The 23,216-nt window shown below is 46.6% G+C and overlaps 1 protein-coding gene and 1 long non-coding RNA gene across 4 annotated transcripts in view; both read left to right on the top strand.

The window, feature by feature from the left end:
* The window catches only part of JAKMIP2 (janus kinase and microtubule interacting protein 2), a 42,364-nt gene extending 35,776 nt beyond the window's left edge, over positions 1 to 6,588 (top strand). For 2 of the 3 annotated variants that reach the window (XM_071814579.1, XM_065848958.2), the window contains exons 19-22: positions 743 to 946; positions 2,525 to 2,590; positions 4,295 to 4,458; positions 6,435 to 6,588. In XM_071814579.1, coding sequence (XP_071670680.1) covers positions 743 to 946; positions 2,525 to 2,590; positions 4,295 to 4,417 — 393 coding nt within the window. In that variant the 3' untranslated portion in view covers positions 4,418 to 4,458; positions 6,435 to 6,588. Of the gene's footprint in view, positions 1 to 742; positions 947 to 2,524; positions 2,591 to 4,188; positions 4,262 to 4,294; positions 4,459 to 6,434 lie in introns of all 3 variants that reach the window. The other variant, XM_065848961.2, reaches the window with a different exon arrangement.
* A 9,622-nt stretch (positions 6,589 to 16,210) lies between these two features.
* Positions 16,211 to 18,706, top strand: LOC136107591 (uncharacterized). Its single transcript, XR_011741368.1, has 2 exons — positions 16,211 to 16,926; positions 17,639 to 18,706. It is a non-coding gene; the product is annotated as an uncharacterized lncRNA (long non-coding RNA).
* The last annotated feature ends 4,510 nt before the right edge of the window (positions 18,707 to 23,216 follow it).

The following is a 23,216-nucleotide window of genomic DNA, read 5'->3' as shown; positions in this document are numbered from 1 at the left end:
CTAAGGCACTAGCATGCAATCTGCACAGCTTTAACACGACACCTTTTTCAGGTCACAAAGAAGCAGATCTCCTGAAGTCTGAGACTCTTTAGTCAGTTAAGGAAAAATATTGCTCATTAATGTTGTTTTGTCCAACTGGAGTCAGTGCAACCAGCTGGGACTCATCTCTGGAATGCTGGCCGTTTTGTACATGCCATAGCAAGAAGACAATATGCCACAAAAAGCTAAAGATCCTGCTATAAACACTGCTGTATCAAATTCTGATATGTATGTCTGATAATTGGTTGTGTGAGTTCATCATGTTTGGTTTGTCGAATTAATGAGAATGCTCATTGATTAGCAGGATTAAGAGCAAAGTAGTTGGACGGTGACCTTCAGTCTTTCCTCTTCTGTTTTTTAGCACAATTGGTCAAAATTTTAGAGTTGGTGAAGCATTCATCTTTACAGTCATAAAATAAGACAATTCTATCCAACTCCTAATAATCTCTGTAACTGTTTTTAAAAAAAAAAAAGTCAAAGTGAGGAATTTCAGTGAAAATTAATCTTAAAATATCTTAAAAGTCCACATTATTTTGTCAAAACATTGAACCATTTTATGAGCTCTGTTCTTCGCAGTTTGGCACGCTTGAGCACAGAGACCACCTCTCATGCAGACACGTGAATCTGCCACCAACCCCCCAGTTTTCGCTGTGTTTCAAACAATGTTTCATCTCTAATTGGCTTTTGGTATTGCATCAACCAGAGGATCCAGGAGCTTGAAGCCACCTTGTACAATGCTTTGCAGCAAGAAACAGTGATAAAATTTGGGGAACTACTCACTGAAAAACAGCAGGAAGAGCTGAGGACAGCAGTAGAAAAGCTGAGACGTCAGATGCTGAGGAAGAGCAGAGAATATGATTGCCAGATTCTTCAGGAGAGGATGGAGCTGCTCCAGCAGGCTCATCAGGTAAGAAAAAGGAGCAATGCACATGTGTATCTACTCAGCTTTCCTGTATAAGAACATAAGCTGAGGTCAAATTTAGGCAAGCTCCTGGTCATGGGAGCTTGCCTAAATTGTGTAAACAAACATACGTGATAATAGCTTGTGGAGGATTGCTTTGGTGTGTTTTGAGCCTTAAAATTCTGAACCAAGGTTTTCAGCCAGAATTCTGTCCACATGGATCTAGTTTTGTAATACAAGTGGTCATCCCTAGTTACTGGAGGGACTGTATGAATGCTCCTGGCTCATATCACACAGGGGAGCTGTGTGTTTTTCCAGCGACTTCTGCTCTGTCCCCCCGCAGAGCGGGCAGTTGCTACGTTTCACTACCAAGATACAGTACTGCCTTTCACCTTCGAAGACCGCCAGTGTTTGCTGTTCTGCAAGCTGTGAGGCCCCAGAGCAGAATGGCAAACAGTCATAGCATGCTGACTAATGTGACAGCCGTGCAATGGAACAAAACTTACTCAAATGTTTTTGGGAATAAGAGAAAAAGCAGATTGCCTGGTCGTTAGGGTTTCTAGTTGACAGGAAGATTGTTTTCACAGTCCTGACCCGTCCTGAATTGGACCCTTGAGACTGGTCCACCCTCACTTCTTACCAGGCCTTTGCAGTGTGAGGAGCTGCGCGATTGCAGCTGTGGCCGCTGCCCTGATTAGTGCTGCCTCAGCACTTCTGGTTTCTTTGAACAGCTCTTAGCCGGCCTCAGTTGCAGATGGGGTTGGGAAAGGCTGACAGGCAAGGAAAGAAGAGGTAATGTTCGAAAGCTGCCGTAAGCTAGTTGTCGCATCTCAAGACTCTTAGGAAGACTGTCACGAGGTCGCTGTCTGCCTTCTAGGTGGCAGGGTCTCCAGGTGTCTCCTGGTTTGCCTCTTTTGATCTCTGCTGTTTGCTGGCCAGCTCTTACACCCTGACTAAATAGAGAGAAGATACTGAGATTCAAGGCCTCATTTTTCATGCTTAGTAGTTCTGTTACCTGTTCTGTGGGATCTCTCTTCCCAAGGGGTCAACAGTTTAACTCATGTTCCATAATTTTTCAAGCAGTACCTAGCTCTGCTTAAAAAACACACCTCGTCTATGTTACATATATCCCGCTCACCACAGAATCAATGTTTTCTTATTATTGTATACATTTGTCATTTCAGATCTAATAATAACAACACTGTAATCATCTTTCAACACATCAAAGTGTGAGAAATCATAATGAATCATGATATAATTCTAAAGAGTATAACTGTGATCTTACGCTTTCCATCTATGCAACTCGGGATAAATATAAAATAGATAATATGGAACAGAATATATGTGGCAGTATATTTTGAGCGGTTGTATGTACAGTAAAGTTGTGGTTGGGCAGCGTTAGTGGATGGAGTAATGTACTACACAAGACTATCCCTGCTGAAGAAATGGATTTGTTAATTTGTAGGCTTCGAGCACTTGGAACATTTTTTGGGGTGTGAAAGTTACTTGTTAAAACAAGTTACTTGTTCAGTGGAGCAAATTTACTGATAATTTAGTCTAGATGCTTTCTCTTCTGATTTCCAGAGGATTCGAGATTTAGAAGATAAAACTGACATCCAGAAGAGACAAATTAAGGATCTGGAGGAAAAGGTTGGTTCTGTTACACTTCTGAAACACTCTGATCAACTTTTTTGAAAGTAACGACCTAGTTCTCTTGAACTACATGGGCTTCTTGTTCAGCTGAATCAGCTGGACCTGTTGGTGTTGTTCTATTATGCTTTCTTTTCAATTCGTGCTTCAGTATATACAGACTGTAGTCTTAGAGTCTCCTCCACAACGTTTGTTTTAGGAAATAAATGTGAAACACTTTTAATTATGGTGAATGAAACTGAACCAAATTATGAAGCCTTTATTTGGCTGTAAAATGCTCTGTTGGTAGACAGGCAATACGTCCATTAAAGGCCAGGTGAGGCTGGCGTGCAGGAAGGACAGAATGAAGCTGAGTGAACATTTGAAGGTTGTCCTTATCTGGTGGGACCAGGGTTCTGATGCTGTCCTCTTTATTGAAGCTTGTAATTGACTATGCAGTATAAATGTGGTACTGGAGTCTTGCCCTTAAACGGAACTGTCAAAGAACTATATATGCATGTTCTTTATATATGCTATATGTGTGTATATATCTGTATATATACCCTCTCCCTCTCTAAAAATATATACTGCTTTTTTTTTTTTTTTTTTGTGAATAAGGCCAACTCTGTCACACCGAGTTTTGCGACTTGTAGACAGGTTAGATAGGATTGTTGAAAAAAGATCATGGCGTGGGGACAGCGTACTGCTACCCGTAATATATTTTCTAGAAAGGCCAGACTGGTGTAAGATGCATCTCCAGTGGTGGCCTTGTCAATGTACTTGTATTAGCAAATATCAACCTACATGTGTGAACTATAATATGGAATAATGGCTATATTAGTACAATGGTGGTAGTGCTAATAAGTCCTTTCAGTTTATATGTATGTTCCTAAAGTGAAACCAGTGGGCATAATTTAAAACTTGATACACACAATTCTTTCCACTTTTCTGCCAATATTTTTGTGATACAAAGACTCAGTGTCTTTCTTTCCAATATCTATAACTTGGAAAAATAACAGAGTATAATCTGTGATGAAAATAAAAAAGCAAAGCAAAATTTATGCCAAGATCAAAAGGAGACCTTGAATAGCAGACCTTTAGTGTGAATTTTCAAAAGAGCTTTTGACCCACAAAAATTCACATCTCAAAAGACAACACATTCATGATTAAAATAAGACTTAAAAAAATTTGTTGCTAAACATTTAATGGTTAGAGTTTGATATTACGCAAGTGTGTGTATATGTGTATATATGCATATATACATATTCCCAGGCTATTTCCAGCGTGGATTGCAGGCACTGGTTTTTAACACACTTAGAAATACTACCCGTGCTATTTTTGATACCCAGCTTTGTGACTTCAGCCAAACCATGGTGGTTCATAGTGGCAGTTATACCTCAGGCTTTCAGTATGGTACTAATTGTAATTAATCACTAAAATTCACTGGATCTGCTTTCTAAGCCTGGGATGTGGTGTGGTGCTTACAGAATTAACTAGGGAAATGCAGTGTTTTCTGAATGCCTAGTTATTCTAATTGTCCTACAGAGTGCAAAAATAATCCTGACTCTTACAATGCCATGACCTTTAGTTTTTATGCGATCTTCTTTTTTCTTCTGCAGTTTCTATTTCTATTCTTGTTCTTCTCTCTTGCCTTTATTCTTTGGCCTTGATGTCAATGTGCCTCTTGGAAAGGTAAGACTATTTTATTTATTTCCTCAAATCCAGCACTTCTTGCACAGAGTGGGGAATTTCATCCTGGTGTGTTCTTGTCTGTCTGGAGTCAGAGAATTCAGCAGGTCATTGTCGATTTGTAATAGTTCACAATGGAGAGTCACGCTGCTGAATTGACACAGGGAGTTGCAATCAGTCCAACACCGCCCAACGTACTCGTAAGTCAACTGCCAAAGCTTGCTGGTGATACTATGCTATTCAGAATTTTAAAACTAAAAACTAACAAGAATTTCACAGTATCAAATAGCCAAGAGAATTGCAGGTGAAATTCAATGCTGATGTTTGCACAGTGATGCAGATGCAAAACTGTTATAAATCTCAACCATATGCGCACTATGGTGGGCTCTGAACTGACATTCAGGAAACAGATCAGGAGGTTGGAACAGGCAGAGCTCAGTGCCTAGGAGAGGTACAAAGGAGGGCAAGGAAGAACGATCAGCTGCTGAGAGAAGTGGAAGGATTTTTCTGGCTCAGGAAGTGAGACACTGTTAAAAGGTCTATAGAAATTGTTATAGAATGGGTGGATAGGTTGCAATAATTCACTGTCTCCTCCAGTACAAGCAATTATCATGTAATAAGTTTAAAGTACAAAAATAAATAAATAAAAAAATTGGAAAGATGGTTGCAGCAGGCCCAGCATCACAGCAAGCGTCATATCTGTAGAGTGTTTTACCAAGGCAAGCCACTCCATAAATGCAAAGCATGAAGTCTTGTAGCAATTCCTCAAAAACAAGGCAATGGTAAGCAGCTATTAGCTACTCATCCCCTGCCTGATCCTAGTTTTCACTCCCTCCATCTCCCTCCACAGGATCCTCACCCCTCAATACCTGAAAGGAAATCTAGAGACAGAAGCAATTTGGGAATGGTGTTAGCAAGACTGACAGGGATTTTAGCAAGGTCATATTTTCTGAAGCTGCAGTATGTGGAATCAGAGAGAATAACTTTGATTTGTGTTTCCCGTTCACTTTAAAACCCACCTGCCTACGCAGGTGACTTTGACATTGGAAGTAACTCAGCAAGGCTGAGTGTGGTGTGGGGAGTGTGCTATCAGCATTTCTCGTTCTTGGAAGTACTGAGGTAGATATCATCAAGGGGATCTTGGCAAAATTGCTTTAATTCCACTGGGTGCAAGTTAACTTTGTTAACATTATTATAAGAGACTTCAAACAGACCCTTGATAAAGCAAAGAAAAAGTGCACAATGTATCCTTCAAATGTACTTAGGGAGGCATTTGATGATGAAAAGTCTTTGGTTTTGTTCGTGCGTTGCTGCAGTTTATCTTTTACTGATCTTTTAACTACCTGAGAGCAAACCGTGACGCAAGCACGGATTGTTATACTGCCTGGTCTCTTTCTCCCTCTGAGTGAGCACAGCACTCACTGCTGTACTTTTCAGATAAGGAAGGACAAGCAGGAATGAAACCATGTGGAGCAATACATAGTGTCCACACCTGCAGCTCTCTAGTTCCTGTTTATGTGAGATTTTCACATCCACATTTTTTTCCATGTTTGTGAATATATACATTCACTTATTTGTGATCCCATAAGGAAGTCTGGTCTGCCTGGATTTTGTATGCAGTGAATTTTACCATGTAGGCTTGAGTGCTGAGAGAACAAAGACAAAATACACCCTTTTTTCCTTTGTTTCAAACCTGAGACCTACAAATATATTCCATAGGTAGGGGATGCTTCCTCAGAACAGGAGCAATCTGTGTTCGCCTCAGTGCTGCATCAGCCAAAGTTCTGGGGTTGCCCTGACACCACAGGTGTATCACCCGCTGTCCTGTCTCCTGTCACTCATGAATTTTAGGCAGCTTTGGTTCAAGAATTATTGAAACTGGTGCACAGCTGTTCCTCCTAAAGATGTCCCTGGGGACTTCCATGAACTAGAGGGCTGTGCTTTGTAGGGTCAAATCAACAGGCTTGGTGAAATATCCAGAATTTTCACAAATGCCTTTCATACAGACAGAAAAGTTTTCCACTGATAATTGTAGGAACAGACCGTTTCAACTTTCTGATTGACTGCATCTTGTCAGCAGGGATAGGTAGGTAGAGGAACTTATCACTTACCTGATAAAGATGTTGTGTTGCCGTTGTTGTTATTGTTTTTTAATTTATTTTATTATTATTTTTAGAGTGGCCGACCACACAGATAAGTCCTTATAAAGGCAAATGCTTCCACCGCACCAATGAAGAGAACATTGTTTACATCTATTTTTAAAAGCATAAAAATGAACAACTTGTAGCCAACACTGCGACCACCTTGTATATTAAAGCCATCACTCAAAATTTGTTACTTGACAGTTTCTGTCTAAAGCTATGATATATGCTGCATCTAATGAAATTCTGTATGTTGAAATTACAAAAGGGGAAGAAAAACTGTGAACCTTAATCGCTTACGAAGAACTTAAAGGATCGAACCACTTTCAGCTGATTGAGTCAGTGTGTCTTGGGCATGGAACCAAAGTTACAACAGAAAAATCTATCCCTGCTGTGCAGGGTGATCGTTTAAATGTGATGCTGTCATCCCAGGAATGGATCAAAAGGTAACAGGACAGAGCAGGAGAAACACGAGCTGTGGAGAGAAGCTGACAACAAAGCGTTCACCTTGAACTGGCTGCTTTTGCACTGCAGGGACTTCTTCTCTCCCTCTTTGGTTTTAACCTCAGGAACAAATGACAGCTGCAGTGTGGGTGGAAGAAAAATGCATTCTGGCTTATTGTAGGATAGGCAGGACAGGGCACCATGTTTTGCACTTGAGATCATAATAAAGCACCACCCTACTCAACAAAGGAAGGGAAGAAGAGGGTGTCTGGCATAAGGAGGATTTCTGACAGAGCTGTAGCCTTATCTCTCTGCACACTCCCTCCATGACGAACAGCCTGTCTATTGTCAGATACTTTTCATACTCTTCAAAGACTGCCATTGAGATAACAATGACCATACGTGGGTTTAGCATTTGAACAATACACTGAGGATCACTGTTTTGGTTTGGCTTGTCAAATTGATTTTGTTAGCTGGCATACTGATCAATGACACGCAAACCAAAACCAAGGAAAAGCTGTGTGAATACATCCTTGTTAGAAGTAAGAAGAGTATTGCTAGTCTGTTTAGATTTTTCTACAGTTATGTAGCAGTTTGCATTTCAAAGCATTACTTACGTCTTCAGTCACAAAGCCTAGAACGCAGTGCTGGGGTCTCCCTGAGGCGAACCGGGTCCATGGCCCCTGTCGGTAAGAAGCGAACGCTGAGGAGCGTCCCCCGCGCGGCGGACGTGGCACGGGGCCTGTGCTGGCTGGAGCAGAGCAGCCAGCTGCACCTGTCTTCCCTTTTCTCACTCGTGCTGCATGAGCTAGGCCTGACAATACGCTTCTCTGTGTCTCTGTTTCCATTTCCCTGGACATGGAGTCACACCTGTTTAGACGTCAGGTTCCTGTGGCAAGGCTCGTTTGAGCTGTGTTTTCCACAATGGAGCCTTAATTTTAACTGGGAGAAATGGATGTCTGTATAACAGAATAGAAAACTAAGGGCCAACAGACAGCCTGTGCATGACTTAAACCTTCAAAACAGGGCTCACATGTACCAACACCTTACACAGATTCTGCCCATCAGAAGCTTTAAAAGTGCTTTGCAGAGAGTCTCTCCCTTGTTTGCTTGTTAACTTTCACAGTTGAAGCAACTGAGGCACAAAGCAGTGAAGTAACTTGCCACAGCAACTCAGCAGGTCCAAAGCAGTTCCTCAGCCATAGCAGGGATGAAGTTACTCTGGCATCAAGGGTGCTTGCCCCTCACTGCTATTGTTTGGCCATAATAGCTTTTAGTAATCCATGTCCCTTCACCCAACTGGATTGCGATGCTGGGCTCTGTTTCTCCACAGAGACTTCTAACATCCTCATTTCTTGGATGCCCCGAGATTGTTTTAAGCTTTCTATCAAAGGTTAGAAGCTAATAGCAAGTGGTTGGTTTTTTTTTTTTCCCCCTGCTCCTTAAAATTAATTTAAACTGCATAATTACCACATGTTCTTGAAGCAGTCTGTTTCAGTCATGGGATTTACTGAATTCTGCCCTGGCTGTATGTTTGTTACTTCATTTATTGAAAAACAGTCTTCTAGGCAGGTGTGTTAAATGAATACAGGTATGTTGCATGCTCTTTGTTCAAATTAATTTTCCCCCCAAGAAGAATACGTGGATAAGGTTCGCTCAAACCCACATGTGATTTCCAGGAGTGCTGCTAGCAGTTCAGTCCCGAAGCTCGGGAGTCAGGCCCTTTGAGAGACTCGTCTCACGCCTGTGGCACCTGTAGATCACTCAGCGACTGTACGGTATCTTGTTAGCTACAAAAAGAGGGATTACCTCTCTGGTAATTCCTTCTTCCCCCTCTCACTCTTTTCCCCTGTTGGAGCACCAGTTCATTTCATACCACTTGGCTGCAGTGTCCTGCAAGTAAATACAGACTGGAAACTATTTTCCCAAGCAGTAGAGCCAGCAATTAAAACATTAAGCTCTTCTTGCAGAAGAATGAGTGGCATCTATTTTCCGTGATAGTGCAATGACTTCCACCTCTGCCTTGGTTACAGTAATATGGAGGACTAGAAACATTTGTTTAAGGCAGTTGTGGGGAAGGTTTGTGCCACAGATAGAAATATGTAGTTTCACAACATACCTGACTGGTCTTGTGGCAGGCTTCATCATTTAGATCCTCTGAGCCATGTTGTGCACATCTTATTTCATTTATCTCTTTTGCCTGGCTTCCCCCATCTTACAGATACATTTGCATGCAGGTGCTCCATTTCCAAGGGCTCAGGGCGGGGTGGGGGGTGGTACAGAATGCACAGCTTGTCTTGGTCTGCAGATTTTTAAATATTGTTGTATTCCCTCCAGAGAGCTGAACAACAGCTGCTTTATTCCTCACAGCATAACATAAACCATGCTTAAAACACACTTGCTGATATGAGTAATACAAACCTTTTGCTGTGAGCTAGATCAAAATGAGTTTGATGTTTGTGTGTATATATATATATATACACACACAGCTATATATAGTATATATACATATATTTATATATATATGTGCATATATCAATCCCCTATTGTATATAGTAAATGGATGCTATAGCTTATGAAAGTATACTTCCAATCTAGATATGGGGAACTGAATCTAGACTTGTTTAGCTGCCACAACTGGTACATGCCTTGTGGTTTAGTTTAACATCTTATGGGCACATAGTTTTTGGGTCTGTTTTTCTGGGGTCTCCCCTCTTCTCTGTCCTGAAGTTTATCTAGGGCTTTCTGCTGTTCCTCACATTCATTGAGGCAAAATATTGAGAATCCTCCTACAAATTAGTCACTCCAGCCAGCCTCCCCTCCCCAAAACCACCCAACAAAATAAAACTCAATTTATTGCAGCCTTTGAGGACAGCATGTATAGCCCTGGATTGCTCCCGTTCATCCGTCCCAGGCTGTGGCAGGGCTGCCAGCGCTCCAAGGCGTCCGCGCCGTCAGCAGGGGATGAGCCACATGCTGTAGTGCAAGTCAGTTTGACCAAAACCTGACTTGCTGCTTTGTCTCCACTGACCAAGCCAGGAGATTTTGAAGACTATTCTTTGAATTTAAGCACTTCAGATGAAGGCCCAGCTAGGTGAGATGAATTTAGGCAGTTGGGAAGGAATTATGGCTTCTTGCAGTATTAGTAGTGTGGCTCACAGCTCTGTCCTCTCTCGCTGATGTACCTGGAGGATCACGTAGTCTTTTTTTATAGATGGGCTTTGTTTTCCACCTCCCTGCTCTCATCTCAGTGGGAAACATGCTCAGAACCCCCAGAGCTTTTCATTCCGTGGCCTCCCATTAGGGCTGAATAGGCCAGCGTCTCCTAACTAGGGCAAGGTTCAATAAACAGCCACACAGTTGCTGATGATGCAAAGGGTTTTTTCTTTTCCCCTGCCCACATCAGCACCTGTGTGTTTTTATATGTACTTTTTGTTCTCAGCTTTTTTTCTGTGTCTGTTCCAGAACAGAATTGTAAATGACTTGGCATAATGACCCTTTGATAAACACTGGACATGTATCTGTACTATATGTATTAATGTGTAGAAGAGAATCCTTATTGTATGTAAAGTTTTATGAATGGTTATTTTTTAATTTATGTATTTAATATAGGATTCAATGACCTCTGGTGTTTTAGTTTCTATAAAAAAATAAAACAGCATCATTTTTAAAAAAAAAAAAAAATCTCACTTTACATTCATGGAGATATTCAGTGTCCGTCTGGAATCTGTTCAGGAGAATCTTTTAAAGCCGAGCAACAAAGACGGACCTTTCTTGCCTGCTCTCTCCCTCAGATGTGCTTCCAAGCCACGGAGAGGAAGACAGGAAAGGTTGAACCAGAACATAGCAACACACTCTGAAACATAAATCTGTTGAAAAGTGGACATCCTGAAATAATTAGTTGATAAGGGGAACAGAGTCAGCTTTCCCAGCATGTGCTCAAGTTTGAGTTTCCTGGCTTTTTGCAGTCCTGGGCAGAAAAAAGAAAAATAAAAAAGCTGCCTACTTCTTTTCACTAGAGGTGGGGGAGAAGAGTGCAGGGAGGACTCTTGTGAGACTCCTGCTCCAGTTTGCAGACAACAAAAAAGGCCTCAGGCTCTCTGTTACAGAATTCAGTCTCCCAGTGCTCATCAGTACCCGTGTGTGCCTTTATGCACCACCCGGTCAAGCAATATATCTATTTATACATATATTTATAGATATATATATTTCTATTTATATAAATATGATATATATTTATATAGATGCATTTTAAAATATTTCTGTATATTTCTAATATATACTTTATATATATATTTTATATATGCATTTATACATGTAAATGGAGCACCCAAGGTCTCAAACGGGCCACCGGGAAGAAGAAATAGAAATGCGAAGGAACTAGAAATGGAAATAGAAATGAAATAGAAGAAAAAGCCACGCCAGATATGCAAATCAACTCGAGGTTACAGGGGGCGGGGAGTGGGCGGAGAGAACGCGAATCAGCAGAGCGAGCCAATCAGGTCGCGCAAGAAGACTTGAGGGGCAGAGCGGAGCGCAGCGCGAGAGGAAAAGGGAGGGGCGACGGTAGGCGGAGAGAATGGCAATTGACGCGCGTAGCTGGAAGGGATGAAAAAGGGCGAAGAGGACGAGATCCTCGTGATCTCCCACTTTTATATGAAGTGTTCATGCGAGTGGAATGTTATACACAGCTGGTCAGTTTCTTGGTCACCTGTTTCTTGTTGGCCCTCTCGCCAGATGTGAATCTGTCCTTATCAACAAGTTAGCATTCCATTGCTATGTTTACCAAAACATGTGTCTGGTTCTCCAGGAAAACGCAGCTAATACAAAGCGTTAGCTGACAGGCAAAATTCACTAAAAGAGAAACTTGGTTTTTAACAAAAGCAGGACAGCCCCCCCACCCCGATCCCCTCAGAACTCCTCCGATTCCCATCTGCTCCTCCCAGGACAGCTGAGCTTGTCTTTTGGGGCACCTGAGACCCCCATTTACCTTCTTTTACCCACCTTTGTTGTTGTTCCCAGCTTATCCTGGTGTTTTCTGTCCTTTGGGACTTACTTATTACTGTTGTGAGAGTCAGAGAGAAAATGAGGAGTCTCTGTGACTTACAACTGTCCGGATTCTTACAGGATTTATTTCTGCTTTGTCCTTCACTCCTCCCCAGAACATAGCGCTGGTACGAGTTCCCCAGTACACGTGCGTGTGTCCAGCCTGGTACGTCTGGGCGTGAGCGCGTCAGGCTGGGCAGACGGCTGAACGGACGCGCTGTCAGTGACTGCTGAACCAGTTGGGACTTTTTTGACCATGTCCAGCCTTGTACATGTGGTTTGTTTTCACTTGCAGGTTGAAACAGCAGTTTCCTTCATTAAAAACACCCCAACACGTCCCCCAACCCCCAACAAAAATAACGCCAAAAATGCCACCGAAAAAAACAGTCAGGGAGTTGTTTAAAAATTTCCCTTAGTTTCCGCCCCCTCCCCCCCCGCCCTGCTGCGTTTAGTGCAGTGAATGACCATTAGGAGATGACTGTGGATCTGGCTGTTGAAGGGTGTCTGAAGAAGGAGATGTGTGTAGAGCAGGATTGGTTGTGGGGGTGAGTGTAACTGGTCTGGGTGTGGGGTTGTAAATTCTTTTTGGAGGCTTCCTAGTTTCTGGTGTCACCTGTGGGGTGAAGCGTCTTTCTGTGTGCAGGTTTGAAAGGTGCGACGTACGGAGCTCCATCATTTGCCACCAGAACTCCAAATCACAGAGACAATGTTGCTGTGCAGCTGCTAAGGACAGTGTGTGTCTCAGGTAGAGTAACGTCCTTTGTGCTCTCTGTGTGTGTTCCTCCCTTGAAACGAAGGTGCGCTGCCTGGTGTTCCACGTTACGTGCGGTCCCTGCTGGGCTGAGTCTCCTCCCCACGCTCGCGGTCGGTTCCACCGCGCTGCCGCAGCCTCGGCAGCACCGTGGGGCTCGTCGGACGCGTTGTTGGCGGAGCCGGCACCGACAAACTCTGGACACGTCGAGGCACCACGGTGGGTTTTCCTGGAAATTCCAAGGTCCTTGTGTTTTATTATTTTAACTACTTACTTACTGTAAGACATTTAGAATTAAAACTTAAGAGTAACCAGAAGAGTCTTTGGGAGTAAATAATGCCTATAATCTACTCTAGCTGTTACTCAAAATTCTGCAGACAGTAATTATCCCAAATTTATATAGTAAAATTTAAAAGAGTGAATATAAATACTGGAGCACTAATTGGAAGTAATACCTGTAGAGAAAAAATCTCTAGTTTATATCTATAATAAAAAATAATGTGTGCTAGTTAATTCGCCTGGTAGTAATGTAAGGATAAATATGTTAAAGTGTAAATGAAATGATTTAGGCGTGATCAATAACTAAATTTAATTTCAGCTATTACTTGGTGAACTAGGCAGCAATTATTCCCAATCTGTATCATAGTTTAAAAAACACATTGTTTGGAATTCCTTTTAAATGATAAAGGCAGAAAACTAAATTGGAGTCATTAGTAGCTACATTTGAGGAACCGTTATGAAATAAACTGCAGACACGAATGACTGCATAGGAAACCAAGTAAGGAAGCTTTAGATTTCAAACAGCATTGGAAAGTAATCGGGAGTGTTTAGTATTTAAATTACAACAGAGCCATGAGATTGGAGGCAACAACGCTCAGAACCAAACAGAGTCAAAACGTTACACTTTTTTATTTCCAAAGAGAAGTAAAAAGGAACCACTAGATAGTGGCTGTTTATAAATGGAGGCATTAAAAAGTTCCCAGGCAGTAATGATTCCCAACAGAACATTAAAAGATATTTAGATGTAAAATAAAATTAGAAAACAGTGTTATGAGTGTCTAAATTTAACTACAGCTTTTTTGGGGTTGTGTGAAAACATCATCGGTATTAATTACCTTTGAGTTAAAATAAAAAGACAGCAACCTCCATCTGATTACCAACAGTTAATTTTAATGTTTCAGTGTGTTGTCCAGTCTGGCTTCTCCCTCCAAGGGCGTGGTCTGAGAAAACCACACCCCAAGTCCACCCCATCCAAGCTCCGCCCCTGCCAGTCTGTGCCCTCCCCGAGGGGCGTGTCCCTTACAGACCCCTCCCCTTCTGTCGTGCCCACCCCCAGCAGCACGATGCACTGAAGCCCCGCCCCCAACCTCATCCCCGCTAAAACACGCCCCCTCAGAGCACGTGCTCTACAGAGCCCACCCCCGCCTCCAGCTCCACCCCTCCCTTTCTAAGCCACGTCCCCTTCGGGTGTGTCCCATGCTGACCCCACCCCAAGAGGCTCCGCCTACGGGGGCGTGACACACGGAGGCCCCACCCCCTGCTCCCTTTTCCCAGGCGGCCTCCCCGTGGGCGTGTCCTCCCAGTTCCCGCCCCTCAGCATTGACCCCACCCCCGTAGGTGGGGCCACTGTCTGCTGCACACACCCCCCCCGCCCCGCAATACGTGACCCCTATGTAACCCCACAGCAACCCTATGGCTGCCCCACAGATACCGCTATAGCAGCCCTGTACCTGCCCCCTAAGAGCCCCAGACGTGCCTCTCACGAGCCCCCACAGCAGCCACTTAAGTGCCCACAGGTACGGCCACAGCCGCCCCATCCCGCCCCACGGCCGCCGCTGCGGGACCCCCGGAGCCCCCGGTTCCGCACCCGCCCCGCAGCCCCGCAGCGCGCGGTCTCGCGCCCCCGGTGCCCGTGAAGCCACGTCCTGGCCGCGGCCGGAGGAGCCGCCGCTTTTCCGCCCCCCACATCCCCCGATCGCTGCTGCTGCTGCCTGAGGAGCCGCCGCTTTTCCGCCCATCACATCCCCCGATGGCTGCTGCCGCTGCCTGAGGAGCCGCCACTTTTCCGTCCATCACATCCCCCGATGGCTGCTGCCGCTGCCTGAGGAGCCGCCGCTTTTCCGCCCCCCACATCCCCCGATGGCTGCTGCCGCTGCCTGAGGAGCCGCCGCTTTTCCGCCCCCCACATCCCCCGATCGCTGCTGCCGTTGCCCAAGGAGCCGCCGCTTTTCCGCCCCCCACATCCCCCGATCGCCGCTGCCGCTGCCTGAGGAGCCGCCGCTTTTCCGCCCCCCACATCCCCCGATCGCCGCTGCCTGAGGAGCCGCCGCTTTTCCGCCCCCCACATCCCCCGATCGTTGCCGCTGCCCAAGGAGCAGCCGCTTTTTTTGCCCAGCCCCGACTCTCCCCCTTCCTCCTCAATCGCTGCCGTCATGACACCTCCTCTTCCGCCATCTTGTTTCCCCTTTCCCGTCACATTCGCTATTTTATACTGAGGGAGGGAGGAGGCGCTCGCTGATTGGCTAACGGTGTCAGCCGCGGAAGTCGCCCATTGGCTCATCCCCACGCGGGGTTCTCTCAGGTGATGGGAGAAAGGCGCTGATTGGTCACCGTATAGCTGAGGAGAGGAAGGCACTGATTGGTCACTACCTTCCCGCCGAAGTTCGGCCTCCCAGTGTCAGGCGCTGATTCGCTAGCGCACCTGAGGTAGGAAAGGTGTTGATTGGTCGCCGTTTTCCCGCCGACGTTCACCCACAGCAACGAAGCGCTGATTGGGCAGCACGGCTGTGGCGGGCGGTTCGCCCATTGGCCGGAGGGCGGGCGGGGGGCAGGACCGGGCGGGACTACGAGGCGATAAATAGGGCGGCGCAGAGCGCTCGCAGGGCCAGAAAGGTGGATGCGTCGAAGGCTGCTTGAGGTCCTCAGCGCTGACGAACTGGCTGAGCACCACCCCCCCCCCCCCTTTCGCCGTGGGACCCCGGGAACGGCGGCCGGAATCAGTGAGCGGGCGGGCTGGGGCGGTCGTTACCGTGCGGTGTTAACCGGGGCTCGGCGGGTTCATGAGGGAGCGGCGGGCTGGGCTGTGCTGGGGGTTCTAAAGCCGCGGGTTTGTGACGGGGGGTGGGGGGGGATTAAGGCTGCCGCAGCCGCTTTAGCGGTTTAAATCGTGTTTAAAGCGGGAGGAGCCGGTCCGGGGATTTTCGCAGCAATCGGGGCTGGTTTGGCTCGAATTCGGCTTTTAAAAGGTTTTTTTAGGTATTTTTTTTGGTTTTTTGGGTGCCGATTTGTGCCGAAAGGCGCCTTTAAAATCCGTTTATTGACGGTGTGTCAGGAGAATTAAAGTTTAAACCTCGGGGGATCTGGGGCTTTTCCCCGGGAGTTTGAGTCCAAATCAGGGTTTTTTTAGAGCCCGTATTTATTGAAATTATTATGTTTAGAGGTTTTATTTGGAACATCTCGGGCGGGTTGAGGCTCCTACAATGTAATTGTTGATTTATTAATGTCACATCGCTGTGTTTGACTCCCGAGGGCGCTGAGCGCGTTCAGTGCGGATCCGGGGAGAGGGGGGAGAAGCCGTTTTGGGGCCGTTTGGGTCTAAATCGGCTTTTAAAAAGTTTATTTAACGCGTTTAAAGTTTGAGGGGCCGATTTGCGACTTCAAAGGTTTTTGAATCTACTTATTGATAAGAATTTATACAATGGATTAATATTTGAAGCCCGGGGGGAGATCTGGGACTGTTTCCCAGGATTACGAGTCCAAATGCGGCTTTTTCCTTTAGCCGCTTGTTAATTTAAATTATTACATTGAAACGGGGCTTTCTGAGGTTTTGAGTTCGTTTTTTTTTTTTTGTTGAGCATTTTGGGCGGTTCTGAGGCTCCTAAAGCCGCTTAATTGTTTAAATTATTAATTGTGGAAACAATTTAAATAGTTGTTGAGATAAGTGTGTAAATTATTGTATTTAAAGTCGGGAGGGGCATTTCGTTGCTTTTTGAGGGGTTTTGGGGCTGAATTCACTTTACTGAGCGTGTCCGGAGCTGGGGGTCCCAGATCTGGTGCTGATGTGCAGCCCCAAAAAAGCTTTTAAAATCTATTTATGGATAATTTACTGAATTAATATTTAAGCGGGAACAAATTCGGCTTTTTTAACCCGCCGCCGTTTTGTCTCCCCCTCCCGTTCTCCCCTCACGCTGAGGGGGCCGAGGAGGCGCTCGCTGATTGGCCGGTGCCGTCTGGCGGGAAAGCCTCCACTGACTGCGCCCCGCGCGGCTGTCTCCGAGGGGAGAAAGGTGCTGATTGGTCGCTGCCTCTGAGGAGAGGAAGGCGCTGATTGGTCGCCGCCTCCTTAAACCCACTTAATTGTTTACATTGTATTTTAAAATATATTTTTATTTTTTAATTTAATTTAATTTACATTTAAATTCTTTAATTTAATATATTTCAATTTAATTTATTTATTAAATAATATAGTAATATTAAATATATAAATATATAAAATCAATATAGTAATATACTAATATAAATGATATTATTTGATGAATAGCAGAAATATATATAATACATAATATGATATAATGAACTAATCAAGTAATATTCATTGATATTACTTAACGTAATTAATATTTAATATATAATGACATAATATAATATATAACATAATGTATTAATAATTATATTCATTATATAATATTAATATCTATATTAATATATAATTACTATGTAATGTATCTAATCTATTTTTACGTATATATCTTATTATATAAAGCTGTGAGGGACCATATTTGGGTGGGTTTTTGAGATTTTTAAGGCTGTTTGGTCTCAAATTCAATTCACTTGATTTTGGGGCTGTTTTTAGGATAATTTGTTGTCAAAGAAGCTTTTAAGATCCATTTTTTGGCAAATAATTTGCCCACTAAGTTAAGATTGAAGCGGGGGGCTTTGAGGCTGTTTGCCAGGGCTGTGACACAAATAACAGCCCTTTCCTTCCCTTTCCTCCTGCAGCTCCTGCTCAGAGAACAGTGAAGGCAGCCTGGCCCCACCCCGCTCCGGCTGACTGCGCCCCGGCCCCCCCCCACCCCGGCTCTGGCTGACCATGCGCACACCCCCCCCCCTGGCTGACTGCGCCTCCACTGCACACCATGGCGGGGAGGCGGAGGGGATCACAAGGGTCTATGGGGTGGTGTGGGTGTCAGGGGGGCTGTGGGGGCAATGGGGCTGTTGTGGGGTGAAACACCCCAGAAGAAACTGAACCCCCTGCAGGTGAGTGACCCACACACTGACCCACAGCACCCCATAGCACCTCCACTCTGCCCTATAGATGCACAGCACCCTATAGCTCCTGCTTGCTATCACACAGCACCCCATAGCTTCTCCACTCTGCCCCATACATCTACAGCAGTGCCACAGAGTACCTCATATGTCTTCCAGCCTGCCCCATGGATGCAGAGTGCTGCCCTACAGAACCCTATAGCTCCTGTACTCTGCCCTATAGACCCACAGTACTGCCCCACAATGCCCCATAGCTTCTGCACTCTGCCCCATAGACCCACAACACTGCCTCACAGCACCCCAGACATCCTCCGCTCTGCCCCATAGATCCACAGAAGTGCCCAACACCCCACAGCTGCTCCATTCTGCCCCATAGACCCACAGTGCTGCCCCACAACACTCCATTGCTCCTGCACTCTGCCCCATAGATGCCCAGTACTGCCCCACAGCACCATATAGCTCCTGTACTCTGCACCATACATCCACAGCAGTGCCCCAGAGTACCTCATATGTCTTCCACTCTGCCCTATAGATGCCCAGTACTGCCCCACAGCACCAAATAGCTGCTGTACTCTGCCCCATACATCCATAGCAGTGCCTCACAGCACCCCATACTGACTCTGCCCCATAGACCCACAGTGCTGCCTCACAGGACCCCATAGGACTCTACTCTGCCCCTTAGACCCAGAGAGCTGCCCCATAGCAGCCTTTAGGTGCTGCATTCTGCCCCATAGGTGCAAAGTGCTGCCCCACAGCACCCCACACCTCTGTCCACCTGACCACCCTTCCCCCCCGACCACGCCTGCACTGCCTACTATGGGTGGGTCACAAGGGTCTACGGGGTGGCTGTGGAGGTCAGGGGGGCTGTGGGGTCAATGGGGCTGTTGTGGGGTGAAACACCCCTGAAGAGGCTGAACCCCTGCAGGTGAGTGACCCACACAGTGACCCACAGCAGCCCATAGCACCTCTGCCCTATAGATCCACAGCACCCTGTAGCCACTCTAATCTGCCCTATACAGACACACCACCCTGTAGCTGATTTTACTGTGCCCTATAAATGGACAGCACTGCTCCACAGCACCCTATGTCTCCACTCTGCCCCATAGATTCACAGTGCTGTCCCACAGCACCCCATATCTTGTTCACTCTGCCCTATAGACCCACAGTGTAACCCCACAGCACCCCATGGCTCCTCTGCCCTATAGATCAACAGCACTGTCCCAGAAAACACCATAGCTGCTTCACACTCACCCATAGGCCAGCAATGCTGTCCCACAGCACACTGTAGCTCCTGCACCCTGCCGCATAGACCCACAGCAGTGCCCCACAGCACCCCACACATCTGGTCTACCCTATACATCCACAGCACTGCTCTGCAGCACCATATAGTTCCAGCACTCTGGCCCATTAATATTTAGCACCCCACAGTTTCTGCATTCTGCCCATAGATCCACATTCCTGGGTCCCCTCACCCCACCAGATGTCCTGGGTTGCAATGCTGTGTGGGGCCCTGCGCACAACGGAGAAAATGAGGATAGCATGGCTGCTGGGCTCCACCCTGCTTGGAATCTGAGATGGCTGGGGGAGGCAAGGCTGGTGGCCATGCTGGCACTGCCGCAGGGGCTGTTTCTCTGGGCCGTGCTCTGGTGGCAGCTTGTGGCTGTATCAGCTGCTCCCATTGGCTGCCCCTGTGGCCCTGCACCGTGCCTTGCCCTGTGCCCTCCCTGCCAATGGGAACAAGATGGCAACCCTGATGGGCGTGGACACCTTGGCTGCTGTGTCTCTGCTGGTAGGTGGGGCTATGGCTGTCATGGCTGCCAAGCCTGTGCTGGGAGGGTGGGGCTGAGGTGGGTGGACCCTGCCTAGTGTGGCCCTTTTGGGGTGGGGCCCAAGGTGGGTGGTGGGACTCATGACTCTGTTTACCCATGGTGGCCATCTTGGAAAAGGGCAGCACTGTGCTGCTGTGCTGCTGCCATCCTGACTTGGCTCACCCGGGGCCATGTTGGGGGATTTTTAACCTGGTTTTGGGGCCAATTCTCACCCAATAAAATTAAATAATGTAAAGAAATGGTAAGCATGTGGTTTGTTCTGTTTCCAGTGAATGATTTGGGGGTGGGGTTTGGGGTTGAGGGTGGGGCTGAAGATGTGGGTGGAGCCACTGCCAACTCCACCCTCCCCCACGCTGGGTCCCCCCCAATGTGCCTCCCTGGAGGGGTGTGTCCCAACCAGGCCCCACCCCCTTTCTAAGCACCCTGCCCTCCCTGCTGGGCTCCTCCCCCTTGACCCACACTTCAACCCCCATTGGTGGGCTCCCTGACAGGGCCTGACAGGGACTGACAAAGCTCCAGAAAGCCCAACAGAGCCCGACAGGTCTCGACACTGCCTGACAGAGCCCGAGAGAGTTTGACGGATCCTCACAGAGCCTGACAAAGCTTGACAGAGGCCAACAGGACCCGTCAGGGCCTGACAAATCTTGTCAGTTCCTGATAGAGCCTTGATATGTATGTCAGAGCCCTGGGGGTCTCAACAGAGCCTGAGAAATCTTGACAGGACTCAGCAGAGCCCAACAGGTCTCGACAGAACCCTACAGAGCCCACCAAAGCCTGACAGAGTCTGACAGACCCCAAGAGGTCTCAACAGGGCTTGACAAAACCCGACAGTGTCTGACAGAGCCTGACAGGAGTGCAGGTGCTGTCATTTCCAGTGAGGGTCCAGGTGATTTGATAAGGGTGGTGGACGGGCCCTGGGGTGATTGACGCCCTCCCCTTTCTCAGGGGATTGTGGGAAGGGGGTGGGTGGGGCTCAGAGTAGTTGAGCCCCAGCCCCTGAGCGGGGAGCTCATTCTGCTCCAGGACTGCTTGGATGTTGGTTTTTTGCTCCTCCTTCAACAGTCGGCAGCTGTTGAGCTGTTTAAGGTACATAGGCCGATGTGTTGGGAGAAGTGGAGGTGCCTGTTTGACGTAAGACCTTCAGGAGCAGCAAAGGTTCAGCGGCAGCCATAGTAGAAGCTATGTTTGTAACTGCTATGAAGACGGAGCGTTCTTTTTTGGTTTGTATTGCTGTATTGATAGTTGCTGATATAATCTTTCCTCCTAGGACTGATGCTCAGGTTATCTAACAGGGGTTAGGATGAGCACCTTGTATCTACAGGTGGAGTTTTACCATTTCTGAAGGAAGCAGCAGGGCCATAGGGCAGAGTGTCTTTCAGGCTATGGGGTGGCTCATCGCCTCCCTGATCACCCGCAGAACAGTGTGTTGTCTGCAGAACCTTTGCACTGTGTGGTGACCCCTGGTAGATCATTCAAATGTACCTCCAGGAACTCAGCCAAGGTGAGCAATGCCTCTTGGACTAGTACTGATAAACATAATCTGAGTGCTCATTATTGTGTGTGTGTTTTCTTATTGCGGGTGGTGAAGGGGAAAGTGGCAACTGCAGGAAGATCCCTGTGAGCTCACGTGGTGTTTTCCTCTGTTGGGGATGACTTCAGTCCCTTGGCCCTCTGAAAGCTAAGTGGAGGCACGAGGGCTGGGAAGGGGGTGGGAATTGCAGGGAGGGAGTTTAAAGCTCTCACAGGGGAAAGGGCCGTCCAGGAACAGTCCCCTTTGGGAGGGCAAAGGGTGCAGGTTTTCGGCTCCTTTGTATTCTAGGGTTGCAGTAGAGGCTCCTCGCCTCACCACTGCCTCCCCGTAGATTATTTTGATCAATGCCTCTCTGGTCTTGGAGTCGTTTTCGTTGCGGAGCGTTTTTGGCGCCATTGCCGTCGCGTTGTCCATAACGTTCTGTGGAGCGTGTGTCTGCACGCATGCGCATTTGGCTCGGAGCTGCTCTGCCCGGAGGTGTGGAGTCAGGGCTGGGTGCACTGAGCTCTAGGAGTCCATGGTGTCACGGTCTGTTCGGTGATGGACTCGTGATACTTTTTTAACCTTCATCTCAGAGTGGAAAATTAAGGCGACCAAAAAGCCAAGGGGTTATAATTCAATCAAGCAGTGTTACTTTATTAATTAGCCTGTAAAGCGGCACGTGATATAGAGAGAGAGTAGGAAAAGAAAAGGGAAAGAAACAGGGAGAAGTAAAGGAAAATATGAGAAATGAGGTTGCATTTATCACCAGTCCAGTTCCAGAAGCGTTCCTCTGGTCTCCAGTCCTATAGAGTCCTGCCGGTCCTACGCCATGGTTCGGGATCCTCTGGCGGTAAGACCTTCAACGGTGTCCATTCTGGTCTCATCTTTTATGCTTCTTCAACCCCCCTTGCTCCCATTGTTTTAGGTCAGTCTCCAACTTGATTTCGCAGACCAGGCTCGTACTGCGCAGGCTCGAGAGATTCACGCTTTCTTTTGCCAACGCTTACGTGTCCAGCATTCAGGGGTCTTTCTCTGGTCCATCGGGTGACCTCAGGACCCTTGGCAAGCTTCTGGGCATGCTCCTTTTTGTGGACCATTGTTTGGGGGAGCAGGTGGGAGGCACATGTAACTGAGGCTGCAGGTCCTCAGCTATGTGGGCAGATGTCTTTGGAGAAGTGGAGGTGTCCATTTGAGGTAAGAGCTTCAGGGGCAGCAAAGGTTTAGTAGCAGCTGTGGTGGAAAGTATGTTTGTAACTATATTCCATTAATTGATTCAATTCCAGGTGCTTTGCATTTTTGCAAAATTCCTGATAGTAATGAAAATGGAGTGTTGGTTATTTTATTTCATTTTCTATCTGCTCCCTAGAAAATCTAAGTTGAAATCCATACTCAGTCCCAGTACAGGTGCAATAGCATTAATAAAGTGCAGGTGCTGTCATTTCCAGTGAGATTCCAGGTAATTTGATAAGGGTCGTGGGGGGGGGGCCTGGGGTGATTGACCCCCTCCCCTTTCCCAGGGGATTGTGGGAAGGGGGTGGGCGGGGCTCTGGGTATTTGGGTTCCAGTCGCCAGGTAGAGGGCTCATTCTGCTCTGTGGCTGCTTTGGTGCTGGTTCTCTGCTGCTCCTTCAGCAGTCAGCAGCTTTTGAGCTGTTTAAGCTACACGGGCAGATGTCTTTGGACAAGTGAAGGTGTCTGTTTGAGTTAAGAGTTTCAGGGACAGAGAAGGTTTGACAATAGCTGTAGTAGAAAAGTTGTTTGTCATTATGTTTCATTTGTTGATTCATTTCCAGGTGCTTTGCATTTTCCCAAAATTCCTGACTATGATGAAGATGGAGTGTTGTTTTTTGGTTTGTATTGCTGTATTAATAGTTGTTAATATAATCTCTTCTCCTGGAAGAGCGTCTTGTCTCCAGAACCTTTGTGGTGTGCGGTGGCCCCTGGTAGATGATTCAAATGTACCTCCCAGA

Source organism: Patagioenas fasciata, chromosome 14 (assembly GCF_037038585.1).
Source record: "Patagioenas fasciata isolate bPatFas1 chromosome 14, bPatFas1.hap1, whole genome shotgun sequence".
Taxonomy (NCBI): Eukaryota; Metazoa; Chordata; class Aves; order Columbiformes; family Columbidae; genus Patagioenas; species Patagioenas fasciata.
The sequence above is the reverse complement of the archived record's forward strand: the minus strand, read 5'-3'. Positions and strand labels throughout refer to the sequence as shown.